Genomic DNA, 22,318 nt, shown 5'->3' with positions numbered 1-22,318 from the left:
CATCTCTGATGTGAAAGAGTCTTCTGGAGGTCTACAGGCCCATTTCTATGTTGCTAAAGCTGGAAAAAATGGTCAGACTGGATCTCTGTCACTGCAGCCCCACGTTCCTACTCCTAGGAACTATATTTTTTAAGGTCAATTCTGGGGAGTGTAGTTGGATTACTGCAGTAAATTAATGATTACTGCAGTAAAATTTAACCTGAGTAATCATTAATTACTCAGAGACTGTCTGAGTCTTTCCTCTGGCTTTAGCACTTCTTATAAAGCTTCCACAATAAAGTGATGATCTATGCCTTATTAGTGATATTTCTTTTTAAGGACCCGCCAGAAGCCTAACCTTCACCTGCATGCAACTTCCTTATGTAGCAGATCCTCACATGTGCCCCACAACTCTGAACAATTTAAAATAAATAAAATTAATCATCTTTACTTTCCCATTCGTTAAAGAAAAAAAAGATCTCTCTTCTTTAAAAAATGTGTATGTATTTCCTTTGGATATGTGGGATTATATATAAATACACTGAAAGCTAACAGGAATTTCAGGAACCGCTAAAGCTAGGACAGGCCGTGATACCTGAGTGACAGCTCATAGCACTTACTATCACCATTACGTGGTTATTAAAAAAAATCAAAAACAAAAAAAGTATTTGATTAACTCTATATTTGGTTGATGTACTAATGAATTCAGACTCTCAATAATTTTCCCCCTGAGTTCAGAAATCTACCAGATCAGTGAGTTTAAAGAGATTAGAAGACCGATGGTACGTATGAATTTCTCCAGTTACAAAAGACAATTTACAGCACACTGCTTGAATTGTTTCTGGTAATGATTTCTCTTCTAACTACATATCAAGAGAATCTAGGTGACTGCTGTACTGCCTCTTGACTGACCACTCCAGCATTTGGTTTGCCAGAGAATGCAAAGTCCTGCAAAGGCAGTGGCTCTCAAGTGAAGTCTTTTACAGACTTTTCAAATTCAAATCTGCTAATGATAAACTTATAAAAAAAACCAACCAACCCAGAATACAACACGAGCCAATGGAAAAGGACTAGGATTAACATGTCTTATCTGTTTAAAAAACATTACCTTTTCAGGTAGTAAGCTTAGGCATCAGGGTTAATAAACAGGGCCAATTTGGTGACAGCCAGCTATGTAATAGCATCTCGGAGATAATTATTAGATATACTGGTTTTACATTTATGACCAAAAGAACTACTGTATAACTGTCTACTCTCACAAGACTTCCGCATATGTAAAAACTAGGATTTTTCATTATTTGGACTTAGTAGCTTCATTTACTTTAAAATATCTGATCAATCACCTTTGCCTGAAATAGGCCTAGCAGAAGAATACCCTAGCCACCAGACCGGTATCATTCCTGTCCCAGGTTTTCAGAATATCAGCACTGGTCAGTGTCTCAGGTGGATTTCTCTCAGGAGGGAGCAAGTGTGTCAGCCTCCTCTTCAGAAGAGGCAGTCGCTCCTCTCTCCCCCTTCAAATGATCAACCACTTGACATCACTTGACATTCCTTCTAACTGGGCCAGAATGTTCTCAACTAATGGAGGGACTGAGTAACTTCAAGTAACAATTTCCACAAAAGATTAAATTTTAGGTACAAATACTCCATTACTAATCACTGCCATATGCTCTCTTATTTCATAAGTCCAGGGACAAGGTTAAATTTTACTGCAGTAATCATTAATTTCTTATTAGCTTTTGTTTCTATAAAACAGGACTGGCCATGCCTGAGGGAGGCTATGTAATTTAGGGATAGAGTCTAGGTTAATGGTGCTTTTGCAAAGCTCAAGTATTATTCCCAGAATCAAAGTAAGAATGGGTCTTCCACAAATCTAAGGCCAAAACTAATGATAATGCTATGTTTTCTTTTAAAATTTATACCTAATGCCTTTGACTTCCTGGATCACTTCCTACTCATCACTAGCTAGAAGGCAAACACTGGCTATATGATGGAAACATTCTATATGATGAACTAGGAAAGACATTACTAATGATGCCAACACTAAAATTAGTTTATCAGTAGATGCTGACACAAGGCTTAATAAAAACATGAAGTAACTTCAGTTAATGACCCAGTTCAATGCATGCATCTCCTTAGGGAAATACTCTGCAGCATGCTCTCCCTGCGGGGCCTCCCTGCATCCCATCCTAGGAACTGAAGTGGAGTTAATTAATGGCAGAACTGTCTGACTGGCAGCATCTGCCCTGAACATGTTTTTAGAATATGTTTTTAAGAATAAACTCTTCCATCTGGGAGCGGCCACTGCGCTCCAGTCTGAGCGACGGTGAGACTCCAACTCAAAAAAAATAAAATTAAAAAAAAGAATAAACTCTTCCAAGTTTTATGACACAGACTCTAGATCCCAACTGCAGCACTGGGAGAGCGATTTGACAGACTCAGAGCTCTTTTTGAGAAAAGTTCTGCTTTACCCGAGGTTCAACCATCAAGTTCACCTTTTGAACAGCAGTAAAATGGCTCTTGGCCTGGGAACAAAGTACCAGCCTAAGTTTTCCTCCTAAATTTTCTCAACAGATTGTTAACTCTGCCCTTTACATGTCTGAACAGTGAACATTAGGCAACAGAAAAACCCAAGAGGAAGGTGACATAGTACCGGGCTTTTGCTACACCCCCAACCCCCACAAAAGCCAACAACCAAATAAAACATTACCTGACTTTCACCAGCACTCCTTTATATACCTTATTTCTCTGCACTCATTTATTTTCCTCACCTGGGTTTCACATCTGCTGGGATTTCTTTCTTAACATTTAAGAGTTTTTTGTTTTTTTGCTTCACTTGAGACATTTCATTTTCATGTTTTTCAGGCATGGCTTGTTTTCCCTTTTGCTTTTCTGTATCCTGTAAACAAATGCACACTTAATTGCTAGAAGGATTAACAAAATGACTAAAATTAGTCCCATTTGAAGATACAGATACAAAACCTAAGATATAACATACACTGCATATATGTGTATGACAAACTCCTTATCTAATTATCTAATTAGCCAGGCATGGTGGTGTGTGACTGTAGTTCCAGCTACTCGGAAGGCTGAGGCAGAAGGATCACCGGAGCCCAGAAGGTCGAGGCTTCGGTAAGCCACTGTGCCACTGCACTTTAGCCTGGGTGACAGAGTAAAACCTTGACTCAAAAAACAAACAACAAATCTTTATTGCAGTTCTGTTCATTTTTCACCCTTCTTTTATTTATATTTTGGCGAGTTGGAGTAATAAAGTTAAAGTTATATTTTGGTGAGTTGAGTTATAAAGGATGCCGCTTTAATTCACACTCATTTCCTGACTGGAGTGGGTAGTGGCAGCAGCAAATTGGTAGCTTTCTATTTTTTAATTATTCGAGAGGAAAACCTTGTTTTTATTCAGAAGAAAAGGTCAGCAAACACTCCAATATGAAGTCAAATGCTTCCAGACACGTGCCTAATCCTGAGCCCAACTCTCAGGCAAGAAAGTAGTGCCAGTAGCACGTGGTGTGTTCACACCTGCCTCCATTCCCCACACTGCTCCTGGACTGGCAGCAGTGCTATGGCAGGTTTAATGCTAACAACTATTCACCACCAATGGAAGGAGGCTTAGTTATTCATTCGTCTGGTCAACAAACATTTACTTGTTATTCAGCTGGTGTCAGGCAATGGGGTTACCAAGAGGACCCCATCTCTTTCTTCAAGGACTGTGAAATCTAGCAGGAGGGAGACACATGACAGGTTAGCATGGACTTCTACCATGACTGGCGCAGAGAAGGGCTATCTTGCCAGGCTCAAATGTGAGTCTGGACCAGAAAGGCCATACTCAAGCTGCCTCTTAAAGTTGTGCCTCAACTGGCCTACCAACTGCTGTTTCTGGTCCATGACTAGATAAGCCCAGAGGCTGCCCTATGTATTTTTACAGTACTCTAACATTGTTGTAGCAATCAAGTCTGAGATCAGTGGACCTGTCTCCCGAACAGGGTGCATATCCATTAGGTACTGTCCAACTTACCTGGGAGCTGCACATGGAGAGGGCTATGTACTATAGGCAACCTTGTTCTATGCCACAGACAGACTGAGAAGCGCTGTGTTCAAGAACAGATGCACTGGGGTAATGGGGACAGGGAGGGAAAGAACATAACAGCAATGATGGACAGCTGCGGGCAGTAGGGGAGTTACAAGCGTGTGGTAAATTAGCTTCTACTCAACAGTTTTACGGTTTGTGGCTATTAAGGGAGCCCGAGTTTGACTAGGTCAGACTAGGTTAATCTAGTTAACCTCAAAAGTAAATAACGAGAACTAGAGCTAAAATATCCCTCTGGTTCATGTATCTTTTGAAACTATTTTGAGTTATTCATGAAGTATTGCCCAAACACATGACCCACCAGGTACTCTGTAGACTGTGAGTGCTTTGAGGACAAGGACATGGCCTTTTTGTTCACTGTCATTGCCCAGGCACTTAGCACATGGCCTGGCATGTGGATGCTCAATACATATGTGTGGACTGAATGGGTAGATCAGAGCTGGAAAAGACACACAAGAGGAAATGCCTGATAACGTTGTAATCTAGTTGGGTAGAAAATACACATAACTGGCAGACTGAGATCACTCACAAAGAAATATGAGCACACGGCCTCCATGAAAGCACACTGAACTGGAGGAGTAAAAACTCATCCAAGGGGATGGGGTAAGCAGGCACGGAGGCCTCATGAAGGATGTGAGTTCCAGCTGCGTGTGCAAATGGCATGGAAGGAGGTGGAGAAAAAGGAGGGAACAAACAAGAGAGCACTGACAGTGAAGCCAATGGGTGCACCCAGAACACTGGCAGCTGGAGGAGGCTGCTGGGGAGGGAGCAGAGAGAGGCAGCACAGGTAGGAAGGGAAGTGAGGGAAAGTTGTGAAGAAAGCCTGGGCTGATAAATCTTCCAAATGCTTATTCACAGAACGAAACTGTGGGAATTCCACTCACAGATCAGCAGAGTGTTTTCCACTTCTCTGAGGTAATTTGTTGAAACAAAAGTACCAGCCTCCAGTACCAGGCCTGAGTAAGACTAAGGGTAGACAGAGCATGCCAACTATGAGGGAATGCAAGGGGGAAGACAGATGACACGGAAAGTTACACAGACATTTTGTTTTAAAAATTAATGCATGCAGATGACTGATGCAAATCTTCAAGAAGTGATTCCTTAGGTCACTAGATTAAAACTAAAATTCTGGTCTACAACATTAAAAGCTATTATTATGATCATTTTAGGTTTGAAACATATTTATCTAAAAACAAAACCACCAAAGTGAAATCATATGCTCCCCTTCCTGCACACCCCATGTAACTTACTCGTGGACATATTCACAACAGTAACTAGAACTTCTGTTTTCCAAGGACCACTATGGACCAGACATTTGTAATGCTATTCCTGATACGAAGAACCACCCTGGAGGCTGAGGCCTCAGGCTGGTAAGGAAGCCTTCTGGATGTGCCCATGTGTCCTAGGCTAGGCTGGTCTCCTAGTACCGGGTGACCATTAAAGCCTGGGGTCTTTCCTTGGGTCACACTTCCTCCAGGACAGTCACCACTCTACCTGCTTGGGAAATGAGCTGCAACCAAAACCCTGCTTACAGCAGGTGCTAGCAGTGATATATGACAGGAAAAACCTAACATAGCAAAATGGTACAAGTCCTTTTATTCTCTTTTGATACTTAAAATGTGAAACAAATTTCATGAGGTAAAACAGTTACTATTCCAGATAGTCCCGAATTTGCATGCAGTGTTTCTAGTTTCTGACTCCTTTTCTAAATGTTTCCAAATGTTCTCTGGAGGACATGAAGTGACTGGTTGCTCCAGAGGAATGACTCTTTAGGCAGCCAGAGCACATTAACAAATCCTCAGAAGGTATGCATGTTAGATATAAAACATTAATTTTGTATTAAAATCAGAATCTACAAGACAGAAGATTTTGTGCTCTGCAGGAGACATTTCTTTTTCCTCGTTTTGTTTCATGAGATCACCCCATACCTCCTTGAGGAGTGGTTCTGTGTCAGGATTGGAGGTCTCTGTGGTGGTGGAGGAGCTGTCATCGTCAGCCAAAGAGTCTTTCAGCTCGTCTTCCTGTGGCTTTCCCTTTCCCTTCTTTTCCTTTTCCTCTTGTTTCTTAGGTGGTTTCACCTTGCGTTGAAGAGGTTTTCCTTTCCCTAGGGACGAGAATTAAGTAAAATAACTCTTGATTTTTAAATAGCTTAGAAAGCAAAACCATTACAAATTTCTTTTTGAAGAGGCTGGACTCTATTCTGACCAATAAGAGTTTCTTTCTTTATTTCTTCTCTAATTAAAGTTTTCCAAGTCATGTCTGCCTTTGTGGTGAGAATGTTTTTTTAAAAAATCAACTTTATTGAGGCACAACTTACATATAATCAAATGCACCCACTTTAAGTGTATAGTTCAATCAGTTTGGACAAACTCAGCAGCTTTGACAAATCTGTATGCCTGTGTGAGAATGCTTTTATATTCCCCAAAAGGTGATGGAGCTTGGAAAAGTCATAGAAGTGAAAACCACAGATCCTTTCAAATCTGCTGGGAGACGGCAGCCTGATGGTGACATAAATAATGAACTGCCCACACGTGTCCCTTGAGGTGTGCTAAGAGGGCTGGCAGTGACGCCACAATGGCCACTGGGCCCAAATCTTGAGCTCTGACTGACTTCCAGGAATGTCATTTTAACATTGACTAATTCTAGGAAGTGTTAGATTTCAAACCATAACTGGGACATTCAGTTTCAAAAATTGGAGGTCTTCATTCCAGCAGAAGACTGACTAGCTGGTTTAATTATAATAGCCTTTGACCCACCCTGAAAGGTACGAGTTCCTTAATACTTAGGGGCCTGTCTTGTTCCACTCATGAAACCCAGGATTTCTCAGATTCTGAGAATTCAACAGCCCATGCAGAAAATATCTAAATGTTCCCATGTGATCAAGATGAGTACCCCTTACAATGAATTTCTCACTTGCAATTATATAATTTTATCAAGCTTAGGGTCCTTGGGTTAGAGGCAATAATCTGCATAAATAATCAACATTTACAATAACCTGAAATTTCTATAATAAACAGGGAAGGGCTGAAAACAACATTTTAAAAAAAATTAAATGCAAATTTTTAAGCCATGGATAGACACAGAAGGAAAAATATTTAAGAAACCAATAGTTAAGTTGAAAACATGGGTAAAAAAAGGTAAAAGAGCTTTCTACACTTTTTACCTCCACATCCTCATCTTTTATTAAATTAACATGTAGCACTTATACTTCTGTCCCCAGTATGTTAACAAGTATGATTTTGAAAAGGATAAGAATAACCCCTTAATTGGCTTCCTCTCTCCCTCCTCATTCTCCATGACTCTCTGACACTGTAGAATGTGCCCCTGCACTCTCCCCACTGGGCCCGACTACAAACACCTTCTTCTGACAACTTTTTTGCTGGCTTCATCTTCGCTGGTGTTTCCTAGAAATCTGCCCTTGGAACATTTTCTTTCTCTCTTTATATTCTCCTCAGGGAGTTCCAGTTCATTAACTGAACATAAGCAATTTAAATCTAAAATGTTCCAGTTAAATATCCTGAAAACATCTTTTGGGTTCTCAGTCTATAATAATGGGTCTTAGCCATACACACTTTAGAATAACCTAGGAGCATTCAAAACATACTGCCTGCTGTCTGGGCCCCACCCTGAGAGATGCTGACCAAAGAGTTCTAGATGGGACCCAGGGATCCCACTGTGCAACCAGGCTGAGATCACTGCTATGCTTAATCAACATCAATCCAATCACCTGGGCTTGAAGTCACTCCAGTGCAAGGTATGATTTCTTCTGCTGCTTGGATTCCCAAGTTCAAACATTGGTGGGAGGGGAGAAAACGTGCTTTCCCAAGAGAAGAGACTGCTCGCCTGATGATTAGATTGCATAGCCCATGTCTACTTGCAGGCAGTCACTGTCCTGCACATCTAGTAAGCCTCTTGCTGCTTGGCGGGTGAATAAGCTGACTCTCGGGGCAAGCTTGTTCCTAAGGGTCTCTTCCCTGAGAGACCCTTAGGATATGCCACACATATCCACCTAGAAACATAAACAGGCACAAACAAGAATGCCTCAACAAAAGCCAGCTCTCTTTAGCCAAAGAGGAAGGAAAAGGGCAGCTCAGCAAGACAAAATCACTCTGCTCCAGCCAAACACTGCAGTAAGAACTGTGGTGCCATCACCACCCATTCCAGCAAAGACCAAGTGGGAAGCCTGGACTTCTACTCTTGTAAGATCACCACCTTATAGTCAGATACCCCAATATGCTGGCCATGGTGGTGTCAGGGAGAGCTAGGTAGGGAACTGAATTTCTCATCCCAGCTGGTGGGTAATGAACAGCCCCCTGCTGCAAGGTACTAAGGAGCCAACCCTCCCTCTATTCCCCACCGAGGTAGTAAAGGAGGAGGTCTAGCGGAGTCAGGACTTTCACCACCGCCCAGTAGGTGCAGCAGAAGCAATGTGGGGAGCCAGAACTCCTAGCTCTCCTCAACAGTAATGAGGAGCCTTCCTGCCCTTGGTGTCAACAGAGGACAAGCAGGAAACCAGAACTTCTAACTCCACCTTGACCGATAAGGTGGGGCACCTCCCTTCGTCTTCCCCTGCCAGAATGGGTAAGAGAAATCCAGCCAAAAGAAAAGGTTTATGCAAGATCCAGAGTTTCAGAACATTAATACTCAGAGGATCCAGGTTTCAATCTAGAGCCACTCTTCATATCAAGAACCAGAAATCTCTCAAATTAAATGAAAAAACCAGCAAAACAATTAACAGATGACACCAAGATGACAGAGATGTTGGAATTATCTGACAAATATATTAAAGTAGCCATCATTAAAATGCTTCAATGAGCAATTATAAACATGCTTGAAACAAACGAAAAAAACAAAGCTTCAGCAAAGAAACAGAAGCTACAAGGAAGAACAAAATGGAAACTTCGGACCTGAAAAATATAGAAATAGAAATAAAAAGCCCAGGGTATGGGCTCAACAGTAGAAAAGGGGAGGCAGGCAATGATCAGCAAACCTGAATATAGAAAAAGAAATTATGAAAAATGATGACCAGAGCCTCAGGGACCTGTGTAATTATAACAAAAAATCTAACATTTGTGTTATCAAAAGGAGAAAAAGGGAGGGGCTGAAGAAGTACTCTAAGAAACAATGGCTGAAAACTTCCCAAATTTGACAAGAGACACAAACCTATTGATAAAACAAACAAAAAAGCAAACCGCAAGCAGCATAACACAAAGGAATCTACGTCAGGACACATCTTAATCAAACTTGTGAAAACTAAGACAAATAAAAAAACCTTGAAATCAGCCAGAGAAAAGGTATCTTACCAATAGGGGAAAAACAATTAGAATGATAGATTTCTCATCAGAAACCATGATGGCTGGAAGGAAGCATTTTTCAAGAACTCAAAGCAAACAACTGTCATCCCAGAATCCTATACCCAAATGAAAACCCATCCTTCAGGAACATTCGGACATTCTCAGATGATGGAAAACTCAGAGAATTTGTATCCAATAGAACTACTCTAAAAGTATGGCTAAAGGAAGTTATCAAAACAGAAAGGAAATGATAAAAGAAGAAATCTTTGAACATTAGAAAAAAAGAAAGAATGCAGTAAGCAAAAATATGGCTAAACAAGATTTTCTTTACATCTTGAGTTTTCTAAATTATGTTTGGTGATTGATGCAAAAATTATTGATGTAAACTATCTGATTGAGTTCTAAATGTAGGTAGAGGAAATATTTAAGACAATTGGAGGAAGGCAAAGGAATATAAAGGGCAATAAGGTTTCTACACTTCACTTGAACTGGTAAAATCATGGCCTCAGAGGACTGTGAAAGGTTATGTAGACAAAATGTAATAACTAAAACAACACTAAAAAAGCTATACAAAGAGATAACACTCAAAAAATGCTACAGATAAGTCAAAACAGAATTCTAAAAAACACATAAGCAACCTGTAAGAAGGCAGGAACAAGAAAATAGGGAAAACACAGAGAACAAACAGAAAACCAAAAATAAAATGGCAGATTTAAGTCCTAACCTATCAATAAATACATTAAAAGTAGATGATCTAATTATATAATTAAAAAGATATCAGCCTGGGCAACATAGTGAGTGCTTGTCTTTACAAAAAATAAAAAATATTAGCCAGGCATGGTGGTGCATACCTGTAGTTCTAGCTACTCGAGAGGCTGAGGTAGGAGAATCACCTGAGCCCTGGAGGTTAAGGCTGCAGTACCTGTAATCTTGCTGCTGCACTTCAGCTTGGGTGACAGAGTGAGATTCTGACTCAAAAAAGGTGAACACAAAAAGAGATTGGCAGACTGGATTAAAAATCATGACCTAATTATAAGCTGTCCATAAGAAACTTACTCCAAATATAATAATACGGGCAAGTTGGAAGTAAAAGGATGGAGAAAATATATCATGGAAACATTAACTAAAGGAAAGAAGGAATAGCTATATTACTATTAGATAAGTAATATTCAGAGGAAAGAAAATTAATAGAGACAAAGAAGGGCATTATAGAATGACAGAAAGATATAGCAGTCTTAAATGTAATAGCAGAACTGCAAACTATGTAAAGCAGAAACAGATATAAAAAAAGAAATTCTACAATTATAGCTGGAGGAGTCAAAAATCTCTCAACAATACAACAACTAGACAGAAAATCAGAAAGGATACAGAAGAATGTACAATGCTATCAACCAAAAGGATCTAAAGGAAATTTGTAAATTATCCTACATAAAACAGGAGAATATAGGTTCTTTTCAAGTGCCTATAGATCATATGCCAAGATAGATCATAACCTGGGCCACAAAACAAACCTCAATGCACTGAAAAGAACTGAAACCATTCAGTGTGTTCTCTAACCATAATGAATTCAAGGTAAAAGGCAGTAACAGAAAGGCAGGGAAATCTCCAAACACTTGGAAACTAAGCAGCACACTTCTAAGTAATTCATGGGTCACAGAAAGTCTCAAAAGAAAAGAAAATATGGAACTGAAAATTCTATATATCAAAATCTGTGGGGCACCACTAATGTAGGGCTGAGAAGGAAATTTATAGTACTAAAAGTATACACTAAAAGGAGGAAAAGTCTTATATTAACAATCTAAGCTCCCACCCCATGAACCTAAAAAAGAGAAGAAAAATAAACCTAAAACAAGCAGAAGGAAGGTATTAACAAAGATAAGAGCAGAAGGCAACACAATTGAAACAGATAAGCAATAGAGAAACATCAATGAACCATATATCTGTTCTTTGAACAGACCAATTTACCAAGACTGACCAAACTAAATCAAACCAAACTAAACCAAACAAAAATCAAGATACAAACTACCAATATCAGAAATAAGATATCACTACAGATCCTACAAATATCAAAACGATAAAATGATAATAAGTGAATACTACAAACAACTCTATACACATAAATATGATAACTCAGTTGAAATGGATCACTTTCTTAAAAAACAATAACTACTACCACAACATATCCAATATGGAATAAGTAATTTGAATAGTTCTATAAATATTAAGGAAACCGAGTTATAAAGAACTTTATATACTTTATAAAGAACCTTCCCTCACTTTAGGTCAAAGTGAACTCTGACCTTGACTTAAGTCCTATACGTCATACAAAATTTAACTCAGAATGAATCAGGTACTAGAAAAAGATGAAAAGACATGATATAGACTGGTAGAAAATATTTGCAAGTCACATATCTGACAAAGTACTAGTATCTAGAATATGTAAACAGCTTTCTAAGTTTAACAGTTGAAAAACCCAAACAATCCAACTAGAAAATGGGCAAAAAACATGAAGAAGATATTTTATCAAATAAAATATACAGGTGGCAAATAAGATATGAAAATATGTTCAGCATCACTAACCATTGGAGAACTGCAAATAAAAACCACAATGAAGTATGAGGTATCACTACACACCTGTCAGAATGAATGACATAGAAAAAAATAATGCCACCACCAAATGCTGGTGAGGATGTGGAGAAGCTGTTTTACTCCTACATTGCTGGTGGGGATGTCATATAGTATAAACATTTTGGTAGTTTCTTAAAAAATTTTGGTAGTTTCTTAAAAAATAACCCCCAAAACTAAACATACACATGCAACTACCATATGACTCAACAAATTCACTCCTGGGTACATATTCCAGAGAAATGAAGTCTTATGTTCATACAAAAACCTGCACACAAATAGTTAGAGCATCTTTATCATTATATCCTTAGAGAAACAATCCAAACGTTCAATGCACAAATAACTAAAAAATCTGTGGTCCACCCATACCATGGACTATTATTCAGCAACAGAAGATCTAATGGGTGAATCTCTAAAGAACTATACTGAATGAGAAAATCCAAAAGGGTACAGATATTATAACATTCTTGAAATGACAAAACTTTAAAAATGGAGAAGAGATTAATGTTCGCCAGGATCTAAGAAACAGGCTGAGGAGGAAGGCAGTGGGTGTGGCAAGAAAAGGGCCCTTGAAGATCCTTGGGGGGATGGAGATGTTCTGCGTCTTGACTCTATCAGCATCTCTGTCCTGGTTGTAATGTTGGACAATAGCTCTGCAACATGTTACTAGTGGGGGAAACTGGATAAAAGGTACTTAAGATCTCCAAATTATTATTTACAACTGCATGTGAATCTATGATTATCTCAAAATAAAAAGTTAAAAAACAAGTGTATGTGTGTCTCATTTATATGAAAAAGCAAGAAGTCCCCAAGAACTTACATTCAACTAAGTTGTGGCATGTTCATGGAGTGGGTACTAGTTCTTGCCAAGTATCCTAATTCTTTAGAATGCATCAAGTATTGTCCACGCCACTTTTAAAAAGCATTCTTTTTTGTGCAAATAATAGGCCCATATGGCCTGAAAGCTACCTTTTCAAATGTAACTCCAACATTCTTCTCAATATACAAAGGACTGGTATGTCCCAATCCAATACTTATCCCCCCAAAATGGGAGGTTTACAAATGTCTAACTTATAACTGACTACTGCTATATGCTAGTCTACTCATTGGGAAACAAAAGGAATATAGTTTAGGGACTACATAATCACTTTCTGTCAAATCTTTATATTGCAGATATAAACTCGAGGCATAATTATTTTAAGTGATATGCTGCATTGAGTCAACATTCTGTAATTACATATCCCGTTCTAGATGTTTAGGCAATTTCTGTTTGCAATATTATAAAATATAGCATATGTAATATTATTTATTGATGTCAACTTTCGATATGGGCTTACTGGTTAAAAGAATGTGCTTGATTATACTTTTATGGCTTTTGATATGCTTCAGAAAACTGCTGTTCCTAGCAATCTATGAAGATACAAACTCCTTTTTAACATACCATCACTGAAAATCATTATATAATTTATAGGGCCTAGGTTATTGATACTTTTATAAATATATAATTTGCATGCCTGAATGAAAGGGAGAACAGACACCATCACCAACGGACTGAGTGTAAGCCCATCTACTGCAGCAACTAAAAACACAAGCCTGCTAAAGACATGACTATTATAATGCACTAAAGTAGACTTTGACATGTGGTTAGGCTCTTTTACTCTTGACCTCATGTCAACCTCTAGAGCAGGGGTCCCTAGCTCCCTGGCTCTAGTTTGCAGCCTGTTAGAAACTGGGCTATACAGCAGGAGGTGAGTGGTAGGCGAGTGAACCAAGCTTCATCTGTATTTACAGCTGCTGCCATTTCTTGCATTACTGCCTGAGCTCCACCACCTGTCAGAGATCAACGGCTCCTTATGAGAATCTAATGCCTGATGATCTGAGGTGGAGCTGAGGCAGTGATGCTAGTGCTGAGAGGCGGTTGCAAATACAGATTAACATTATCAGTGAGGTTTGACTGCACATCCTCCCAAACCCCATCTGTGAAAAAAACGTTTTCCACAAAGCTGGTCCCTGATGCCAAAAAGGTTGAGGACTGCTGCTCTAGAGAATTACCAACTGTGGCAGGGATGCGCTCCTCCTCCTCATCTTCTGGTTGTTTAAAAGGTCTAAATGGGGCCAATAAATACTACAGACCAATTGTGATTTACTTGGGTCATATTGGCCATGTAAATCTATTTCCTCCTTCCTCATATTGGCCATGTAAATCTGTTCTGAAATGATATCTTTTTACAAATATGATAAACTAAAATATATCCCAAAATGTATATAAAGAAAACTATTTAGGAACTCTTTAAGCTAAAGTAAATATTGTTTTTAAAACTTTGTGGCCACTATCATATTATTTTGTCCCATTAAGCTCTGTATTTAGGAAGTGAAGATATCATATAGCCCAATAGAAGTTAAAAGATAATTCTTATTAGGTGAAAAAATGTTGCTTCTATCCCAGGGAAGGAGTTAATCATGAGTTTGCAAGAAGAACCATAGTCTATTTTGTTTTAGTTTTTCTTGTATCATTAAAAGGTTGTATTCACTATTCTAAGTAGAAGTGATAAGGTACACAGGGCTTGAAAAAAGGGTGCATAACCAGAACTTTATAGGGTGCAATTATATAGGGTTTTTATAAGATTATTATAAAATTTTGGATTTATTTATTCTAGAAAAAAAAGCAAACTCCCTTTCAGGGGAATTCTCTGCCTGCCCAAATAACCACTGGATGGAACCAGTACACAGCCTCCCAAGAACACCCCTGCTTACATTCAGCTAGTGGGTGAGGCTAGAATGCCTTAACACAAGGAATCCAAATCACATGGAGATCTGGTTAAATACAGATTCTGATTCAGTAGTCTGGACTGGGGTTCAAGATTCTGCATTTTTAACAAGCTTCCAGGTCATGTCACTACTGCTGGTGCCTGGACCACAACTTTGGGTAGCAAGGCCTTAAAAGACTAACCCACACCCTTTCTTCAGGGGTGGCCTCTGCTAGGTGGGTTAGCTGTTGCACTTTCTGTTCACAGGTAGCAAGCTGACCATGAAAGGCCTGAGTCACTAGAGTCAACACTAGCCCTTCCCCCTACTCACTTTAGTCTAGCTCCGTTGCCTGGTTAGATTTACTCCAAGGACCTGTGGGACTATGTACAATAGTAGAAGACAGAGTAGAAGTTAACAAGCAAGCCTCAGGCTTAGCATCAGTGCTTAGCACAGCAGATGCCCTGATTTTGGAGGGAGGGGAGTTTAAGGTGGATCTTGTCTGCCTTCTTGGCAGGTAGCCAGGAAGGCAGGAGTGATGACTGACCAGGTCTGTGCGCCCAGAGCCCTCTGCATTTAGGACAGCTGCAACCACACTACATTCTTATCTACACGACCCGGCTTCATCACTGTGGCCTGCAGTTCTCCCTGTCTTCATGAGGAGCTGGAATCACATTCACCAACTTCCTCTCACCCTTGACTTCCACCATCCAGGCACCAGGCTGAGAATTTCCTATTTGTAAATCTGAAATCTGAAAGGTTCTCAAAGTTGTTTTTCCCTAACTCATTTAGAAACAAAACTTAGCATGACTGTGCTTTCTGGTGGCACTATCTAAGCTGAACTGGTGTGAGGCTATTTTCAGTCTTAAGAATTGTGTAGTGTATGCACTCAGACCTTTCCAAAATCCTGAATTCTCAAAACACACAAGGCACCCAGAGGGTTTTATAAGGGACTATGGACCTCTCTTCTAGCTCTGTGGCTTCACTGTCGCCAACTAGCTCTACTCCTGTTACACTTTGGTGTCCCATTGCCAAGGCTGCACCTAACCACCTGGTATTGCCCAGAATTGCTTTTTCTCAGAAACCTTGAACTCTCATGCCTCCTTTTTAAACCTCAGTCTCCTATCATTCTTCACTCCCACCACTCCTGCAATTTGACCTGTTGGATTTCCCACCCCTTGAATTGTTTGTTCTCCTTGTCTATGAAATTCTTTCTGGCAAAAGGTAGCCCCCACTGCCAATTCCTGCTAATTCCACATGGCACATCCATCACTCTCCTGCCAGCACTTCCCGAGTCTTTTCCCATCTCTGTCCTGCAGAACTCTGACTCTGTCTTTCTCCAAGTTCGCAGTTTCCACTCCTCAACCCTGGGTTGCAGAGTACAATGGAGAAATATGGTCCTTAGCAGGGTCTGCAATGTTGCCTGAGAGGTTGCTCTGCAAATCCAAGTCTCATGTCCCACCAATTCCCAATCAACAAGATTTTAGCTAATTGGGATCTTTCTATTCCAAATGTTGTCTATTTTCTGTTTTTACCCTACCATGTCCCCCTTCAGTCTCAGCAGATGACCCATATGCCAGCTCTTCATCACTGCCAATTCATTGGCATCCACATACCTGTGGAATAAATGTCCTTTTAAAATAATCTGCTCAACTGGGTTTCATCCCACTCCACCTTCTTGGGCACTTGGTTTCACCAATTACCTCCTCATTTTCTTCTCTCAATCTTTTTTTGTTGGGGAGGTAGCAGAGCAGGGGTTAGAATTACAGATACCTGCTTCCACGTCTGCCTGATGTAACCTTTCTTAGATTGAGTTTCCTCACTGGAAGAACAGTAACAGCAGTGCCAATCCCCAGGGTGTGTTAGTCACATCTGGAACATTAACATGTGTGGATCAGCATTGTCTTAGCTCTATGGGCTTTGTGACGTTGGCCCATAGATATTTTCAAGCACCATGTTCCTGTTTGTTATTCTTTTTTTTTTTTTCCCATTAAAAATACTACTATAGGCCAGGCTTGGTGGCTCAGCCTGTAATCCCAGTACTTTGGGAGGCCGAGGTGAGTGGACTGCCTGAGTCAATGGGTCCGAGACCCACCCAGGCAACTTGGTGAGACCTCATCTCCACAATAAATAAAACATTAGCTGGGCGGAGTAGCGCGTGCCTGTAGTTCCAGCTACTTGGAAGGCTGAGGCGGAAGGATCACTGGAGCCCAGGAGGCTGCGGTAGCCGGAAGTGTGCCACTGTACCCCAGTCTGGACAACAGAGTGAGACTACAACTCAAAAAAAACAACAACAAAAAAACCACAAAACTACCATACAATATACACATACTTTTTTTCTTGCTAAAAATTAAAGAATATGCAAAATCCAGGTTAAAGAGTAAATGCCCAACACACCCCTAATTAGTGGCCACTGTTATAATCTGATGTGAAAGTTACTCTCTAAGCCACAGTGATCTGGTCTCCAGTCCTACTGCTTCACTGAAATTGTTCTTGCCAAGGTCACAAATAATGTTCTAACTGCCAGGCTCTGTGGAGCACTGTTCTGCCTTTGTATCATCTGTCCTTGCCGGGATCTGCTACCCACAACTTCTACCTGCCTTCTGTCACACTACTGGCTGGCCGTCTTCTTGCTGGCTTTGCCCTCTGGCTTCTGTCTTCAGTCCTCTGCTTGTCCTATTTCTCACCCACAAGACCAAGTTTCAAACAGATAATCCTGCTGGAATGTTCCATAGCCACCTTCAGCTTAGCAGGGTAAAGACATTATGTACTACTCCTGGTCCTAATAATAACCACAGCAGTAGCTACACCTTATGATGTAGGTAGTAACTATTTTCTTCACTTTAAAAATAACAAGTGAAGGCTCAGAGGGGTAATTTTCTCCAAAGTCAGAGAGCTAGTATGTGGCAGAGTCAGGATTTGGTCTGTGCCTGTCTGATGGTATTAGACTGGCCTCGTGACGCCATACCTCTCTGCCTCTTCCTACCCTCAAAGACACCTGTCAGACTGCCAAAGTCAGAATCTAGAATGGCTGCAGAAACCACCATTCTCTGGTTAATGCAGCTACTAAGAACCAAACTGTACCAGGTTCAGAGCTTTCTTAGATTTTTAACCCTCATTCCTACAATGGCCTCTGTCTAGTCTTTGGGGGTTATGTCTGACAGGTGGAGAAACCACCAGAATACAGAACCTAATGATTGTCCAGCTATATGAGTCCCTACTCAGGCCTACCATGAATGGGAAGAGTCTGGGCCCCACCTTCCACCAGGAACAGTGACTGGAGGATGACCAGAGAACGGCTGGATGCCTGCAAGTCATCCAATCAGAGAAGGCAAGATCCAAAGAGATTATCACATTAATTTGAAGAGAGATCATTCTGTACAGCCTCCAAAGGCCAGAAATTACATAAGCTCATTACAAGAAAAATTTTTGTTTGAGACATTGTGGGGGGTGGGGGGAGGGGAGGGAAGAACCGGCTGCTTCGGAAAAGAAAATGTTCATATTTAATGTAAGCCTGATGACCATTTGCAGGGATGTGGGGATAAACTTTTGAAAGATTATAAATGTTCTGCCCAGCTGAAAGTCTATAATTTCATGACTACTTTGCAACCCTGAGATCAATGCTTACCTTCTAAAGTTTATTTTAAAGACTGGCTTTCTATACGTATAATACACTTATTAAGAAATATATAGACTTGGGCTCCCTCCTCCTTTCTAAACAGCATCAGTGGGAAGAACAGAAAGTAGAGAGGCCACTCAAGTGAAGCTTGGAACCACTGTTTCCCCATAGGTTGAAGAACCACTAACAATGTGGCGTTCATGTACCATCATTATATATCTTTTAGTAGGATGTCTCTAGGACCACTATGAAAATTAAAACAACTTTTTTCATTTTAAAATTTACATTCTAAATCAGTGACCCTGAAAGCAAAAGTGTACCTATCATACTAATGCCAGAAGACTATTTCAGATTATAGTCAATGAAGTATTCAACTTGACTGCCCAATTCTTTGTGATGAGAAAGGAACATATATGTCTCTTTTATTCATGCCCTCAACATGGAAAAAACACAATGTAACTTGATCTAATAAAGAAACAACCATTTAAGCATTTACTGACTATTACTCTAAAAACTCTAAAATATGTAAGCTCCATCAATAATGAGGTAGCCAAAGAAGGATTTCTATAAAAGTTGAATAAGACTGTTTTACAAATCCAAATGCATGTAATTCAAAGAGGATTCAATATAGCTAGTCTTCATATCAGTGGGATTAAGAAATTTTCCAAACTCCTAGACTCTGGAATGTTAGGGTTTTTTTTTTTTTTTGCCTCTTAAGGCCACCAAGCTCCCTGTTCTCTGTGCAACTGAAGGCAAAAACTCCTTGGTAAATCAGTGAGGGAGAGACTCAAATAGGCTTGGGATATCGTATACTAGCATGGTTGCCACAAGAATGAAAGCAAGATGCAAAGTTCAGGCTGCAAAGAAATAAAACTGAAATACAGGACATCTACTGGTGTTTACATTTTGATTTTGGAAGTTACAAATTGGCCTATCTATTTATGTGTGATGCAGACTTCTAAGATGGCTTCCAGCGGTGCCCACCCCCTGGTATATATGACCTTGTGGAATTATCTCTCCTGGAGTGTGGGCTGGATCATACTTATAATGAGCAGAATACTACAAAATTGAAGGGATGTCACTTCTGAGATTAGATCATAAAAAACTGTGATTCACAATAGCAAAAACATGAAACCAACTGTGCTACCAATTAAAAGAAGACTGGATTAAAAAATGTGGTACATATACATAATGCAATATTATACAGCCATAAAGAAGGACAAAATTATGAACTTTGTAGAAACTTGGATGGACTTAGAGGCTATAATACTGAGTGATCTATCACAGAAACAAAGAACTGAGCATCACATGTTCTCACTTATAAGTGGACCTTGAACAACTATCATAATACTATAAGAAAGAGATTGGCAGTAGTCGAAACTGCCAGGGGAGGGCGGGGTTGGGACTGGCAGTAGTGGGAAACTGCCAGGGGAGGGAGGAGCACACCTCATCAACAAGGGTACCTGCATAATGAACATCTGTATACCTAAACCTGAATCTTTAAAATGAAAAAATTTTTAAAAAAGAACCACAATGACTCCATCCTGCTAGCTCGCTTTCTCTTTGGCACTTATGTTCTCGTTCGGGTGCAGCCAACCACCATGATATGAGCTGCTCCATGAAGGGTAGGTATGACAGACCTCTGGCCACAGCCAGCAAGGAGCTGGGACCCTCAGTCCAATAGCCTATGAAAATCTGAATCCTCTGTCAATCACCTGTGTGAACTTGGAAGCAGGTACACTTTCAGTTGAACCTTAGATGACTTCAGCCCTGACCAACACCTTGAGGAGAGTCTTGTGAGAGCCACAGGACCCAGCTAAGCTGCATCCATATCCCTGACCCACAGGAACTGTGAGACAGTAAATGTTATCTTAAGCTACTAGGTTCTGGGGCAATCAGAAATAGATAACTAATAGTAAGTGGAACTCTAAAGTAGGGCTGGCAATTTTTTTTTTTTGGTAAAGGACCAGATAATAAATATTTTTAGCTTTGTGGGCCATACTGTCTGAGTCACAACTATTCAACTCTGCTGTTGCAGCATAAAAACAGTCACAGATATTATGTAAACAAATGAGCATGGCCATGTTCCAATAAAACTTTATTTATAAAATCATGTGGTGATATGGCCCATTAGTTGTAGTTTGCCAACCCCTGCTCTAAAATGAAGGTTGTGCAGAAATCCTAATTCTGAGGCTAAAAGGCAAATGACTTACATTTTACCACTGTGCTCAAAATTATTTTTCACAATTAAAAAAAGCCTAAACTATCACAATAACACAATCATCACAGTCAGCTGAAAAAAAAGTAGAGGTTTAATAAATTTCTGATTTTGGTAAGCAATCTAAGACATACAAATGTATCTTCTATGACAAATAGATTCCTCTACTTGCATTTTGATGAAAAAGTTGATGTCCAACATTGGGGTTAAATCTGAGCCAGTCGAACCTACCAAATTAGTTGTTTACCACAACTACAACCACAACAGTTCCTTAAACATGCACTGGCTTTTCCCTCACATGTCACATTTTTCTGACAGTGAGAACAGACAATTGATTACCTTTGCTTTTTGACAGTGGCGATGGAGGTTGCTCTGTAAACACTTCTAGGGGTGGGGAGTCATGGTGGTCGAAGTCTTTGTCCATGGCTTCTATGAGACTGGTGATGTCTGAGTCCTCTGAGCTGTGCCTTGTGCTGCTGGCACGTTCTGCATCTGAAGGGTGAGTGAGGGGGGCGGGAGACAGCCTTTCGGGCGGTGGCTCCCGGTGCTGAGGCACTGATGGTGGTGGTGGAGGTTGCAAGTGCTGCTCCAGAGGGCTGTGGGCATGGTGCTGGCTGCTGTGCTGGTTCTGTTTTGCCCCTTTGGACTTCCTGCCCGCTGCATGACCCTGGGTCACTGAGTTTGAATCTAAGACAAAGGGGCTTGTTTTGCTAGCAGACTGTGAAGAAGCTGCTTGTGTAGAAGTCCTGCTAGAAGTACTGGAACTGTTTTTGGCTCTGACGTTTTCCACGTCAGCTGAGTTTCTATTGCTGTGATTGCTGTGCGGGTGGACTGATGGGCCACACTGCTTATGACTCCCGGCACTGGGTCGGGATGAGGAGCCGCCTGCTCCACAGAACCCCCTACTGTGACTGGGGTCACAGCTGAGTGTGTTCAAGCTGAAAAAAGGACCAACTGAAGATCAGTAAATGGCAACCTACAAAATCTAGCATTAAAAAATTTTGTTTCATCAGTACATCATCACAAATATAAATGACCCTATGGAAAAGACAGTAAGAAATAGGGATAATTTTCACAACTCTCTAAGGTTTCTTCTATTAGAGAATGTATGAATCAAGTCAGGGATCTAACTAATAATTTTTTAACTTTCAGCAATATAATAAAAACATGGTATCTGGTATAAAGTCTAAGTACCTGAGGGCTTACATACAGGGTATCATTAAATAATAAGAAATAAGATTTTTTTTCCTCTTAAGCAAGGACAAAAATGAGAAACTTATTTTTTCTTGCAATTATATCAGCCAAATACATGTATAGCAGAAAATTTACGGCCAGCACGTGAACATACTTTCCTTCAGACGAAATACCAACGATTCTCCTGAGATCAAATGGCCTTCCCACATCAAAGGGTGGATTCGAGGCCTCAAAGGATAGTCGCCTTCGAAATGGCTCCCATATTCCTTGAGCTTCCAAATAGGCTGTTCCAATAACCAAAAGAAACAGTGCACTGCAGGGGTATAGAAGTGGAGAGTTAGGATTCATTTGTTAGTGCACAAATAAAAGAATCTGATATTAAAGGCATAGCTTCTTGGTAAAGTACAATTTGATATAAAAAACCAAAGATGTCTGTGAAAATTTTGAATGGTCAAAAGACAAAGTGTTATGGATAAAAGTTTGTACACCAATTTTTATATAATGGTGTCTTATATATTTATATTATAAGATGCTTTATATGA

General features: G+C 40.1%; 1 protein-coding gene across 1 annotated transcript in view; it reads right to left on the bottom strand.

Moving 5' to 3' along the window:
• Positions 1-2,750: 2,750 nt before the first annotated feature.
• TMEM131 (transmembrane protein 131) overlaps positions 2,751-22,318 on the bottom strand; it is a gene marked incomplete at its 3' end in the record, with an annotated part of 74,503 nt that continues 54,935 nt past the window's right edge. The window contains exons 26-29 of the mRNA XM_008052292.1: positions 21,931-22,089; positions 20,922-21,520; positions 6,010-6,185; positions 2,751-2,878 (exon numbers count right to left, since the gene is read on the bottom strand). Coding sequence (XP_008050483.1) covers positions 2,751-2,878; positions 6,010-6,185; positions 20,922-21,520; positions 21,931-22,089 — 1,062 coding nt within the window. The remainder of the gene's footprint in view (positions 2,879-6,009; positions 6,186-20,921; positions 21,521-21,930; positions 22,090-22,318) is intronic.

Source organism: Carlito syrichta, unplaced genomic scaffold (assembly GCF_000164805.1).
Source record: "Carlito syrichta isolate Samal-C Ts95f unplaced genomic scaffold, Tarsius_syrichta-2.0.1 Scaffold271404, whole genome shotgun sequence".
NCBI lineage: Eukaryota > Metazoa > Chordata > Mammalia > Primates > Tarsiidae > Carlito > Carlito syrichta.
This window is presented reverse-complemented; position numbering and strand designations above follow the sequence as displayed.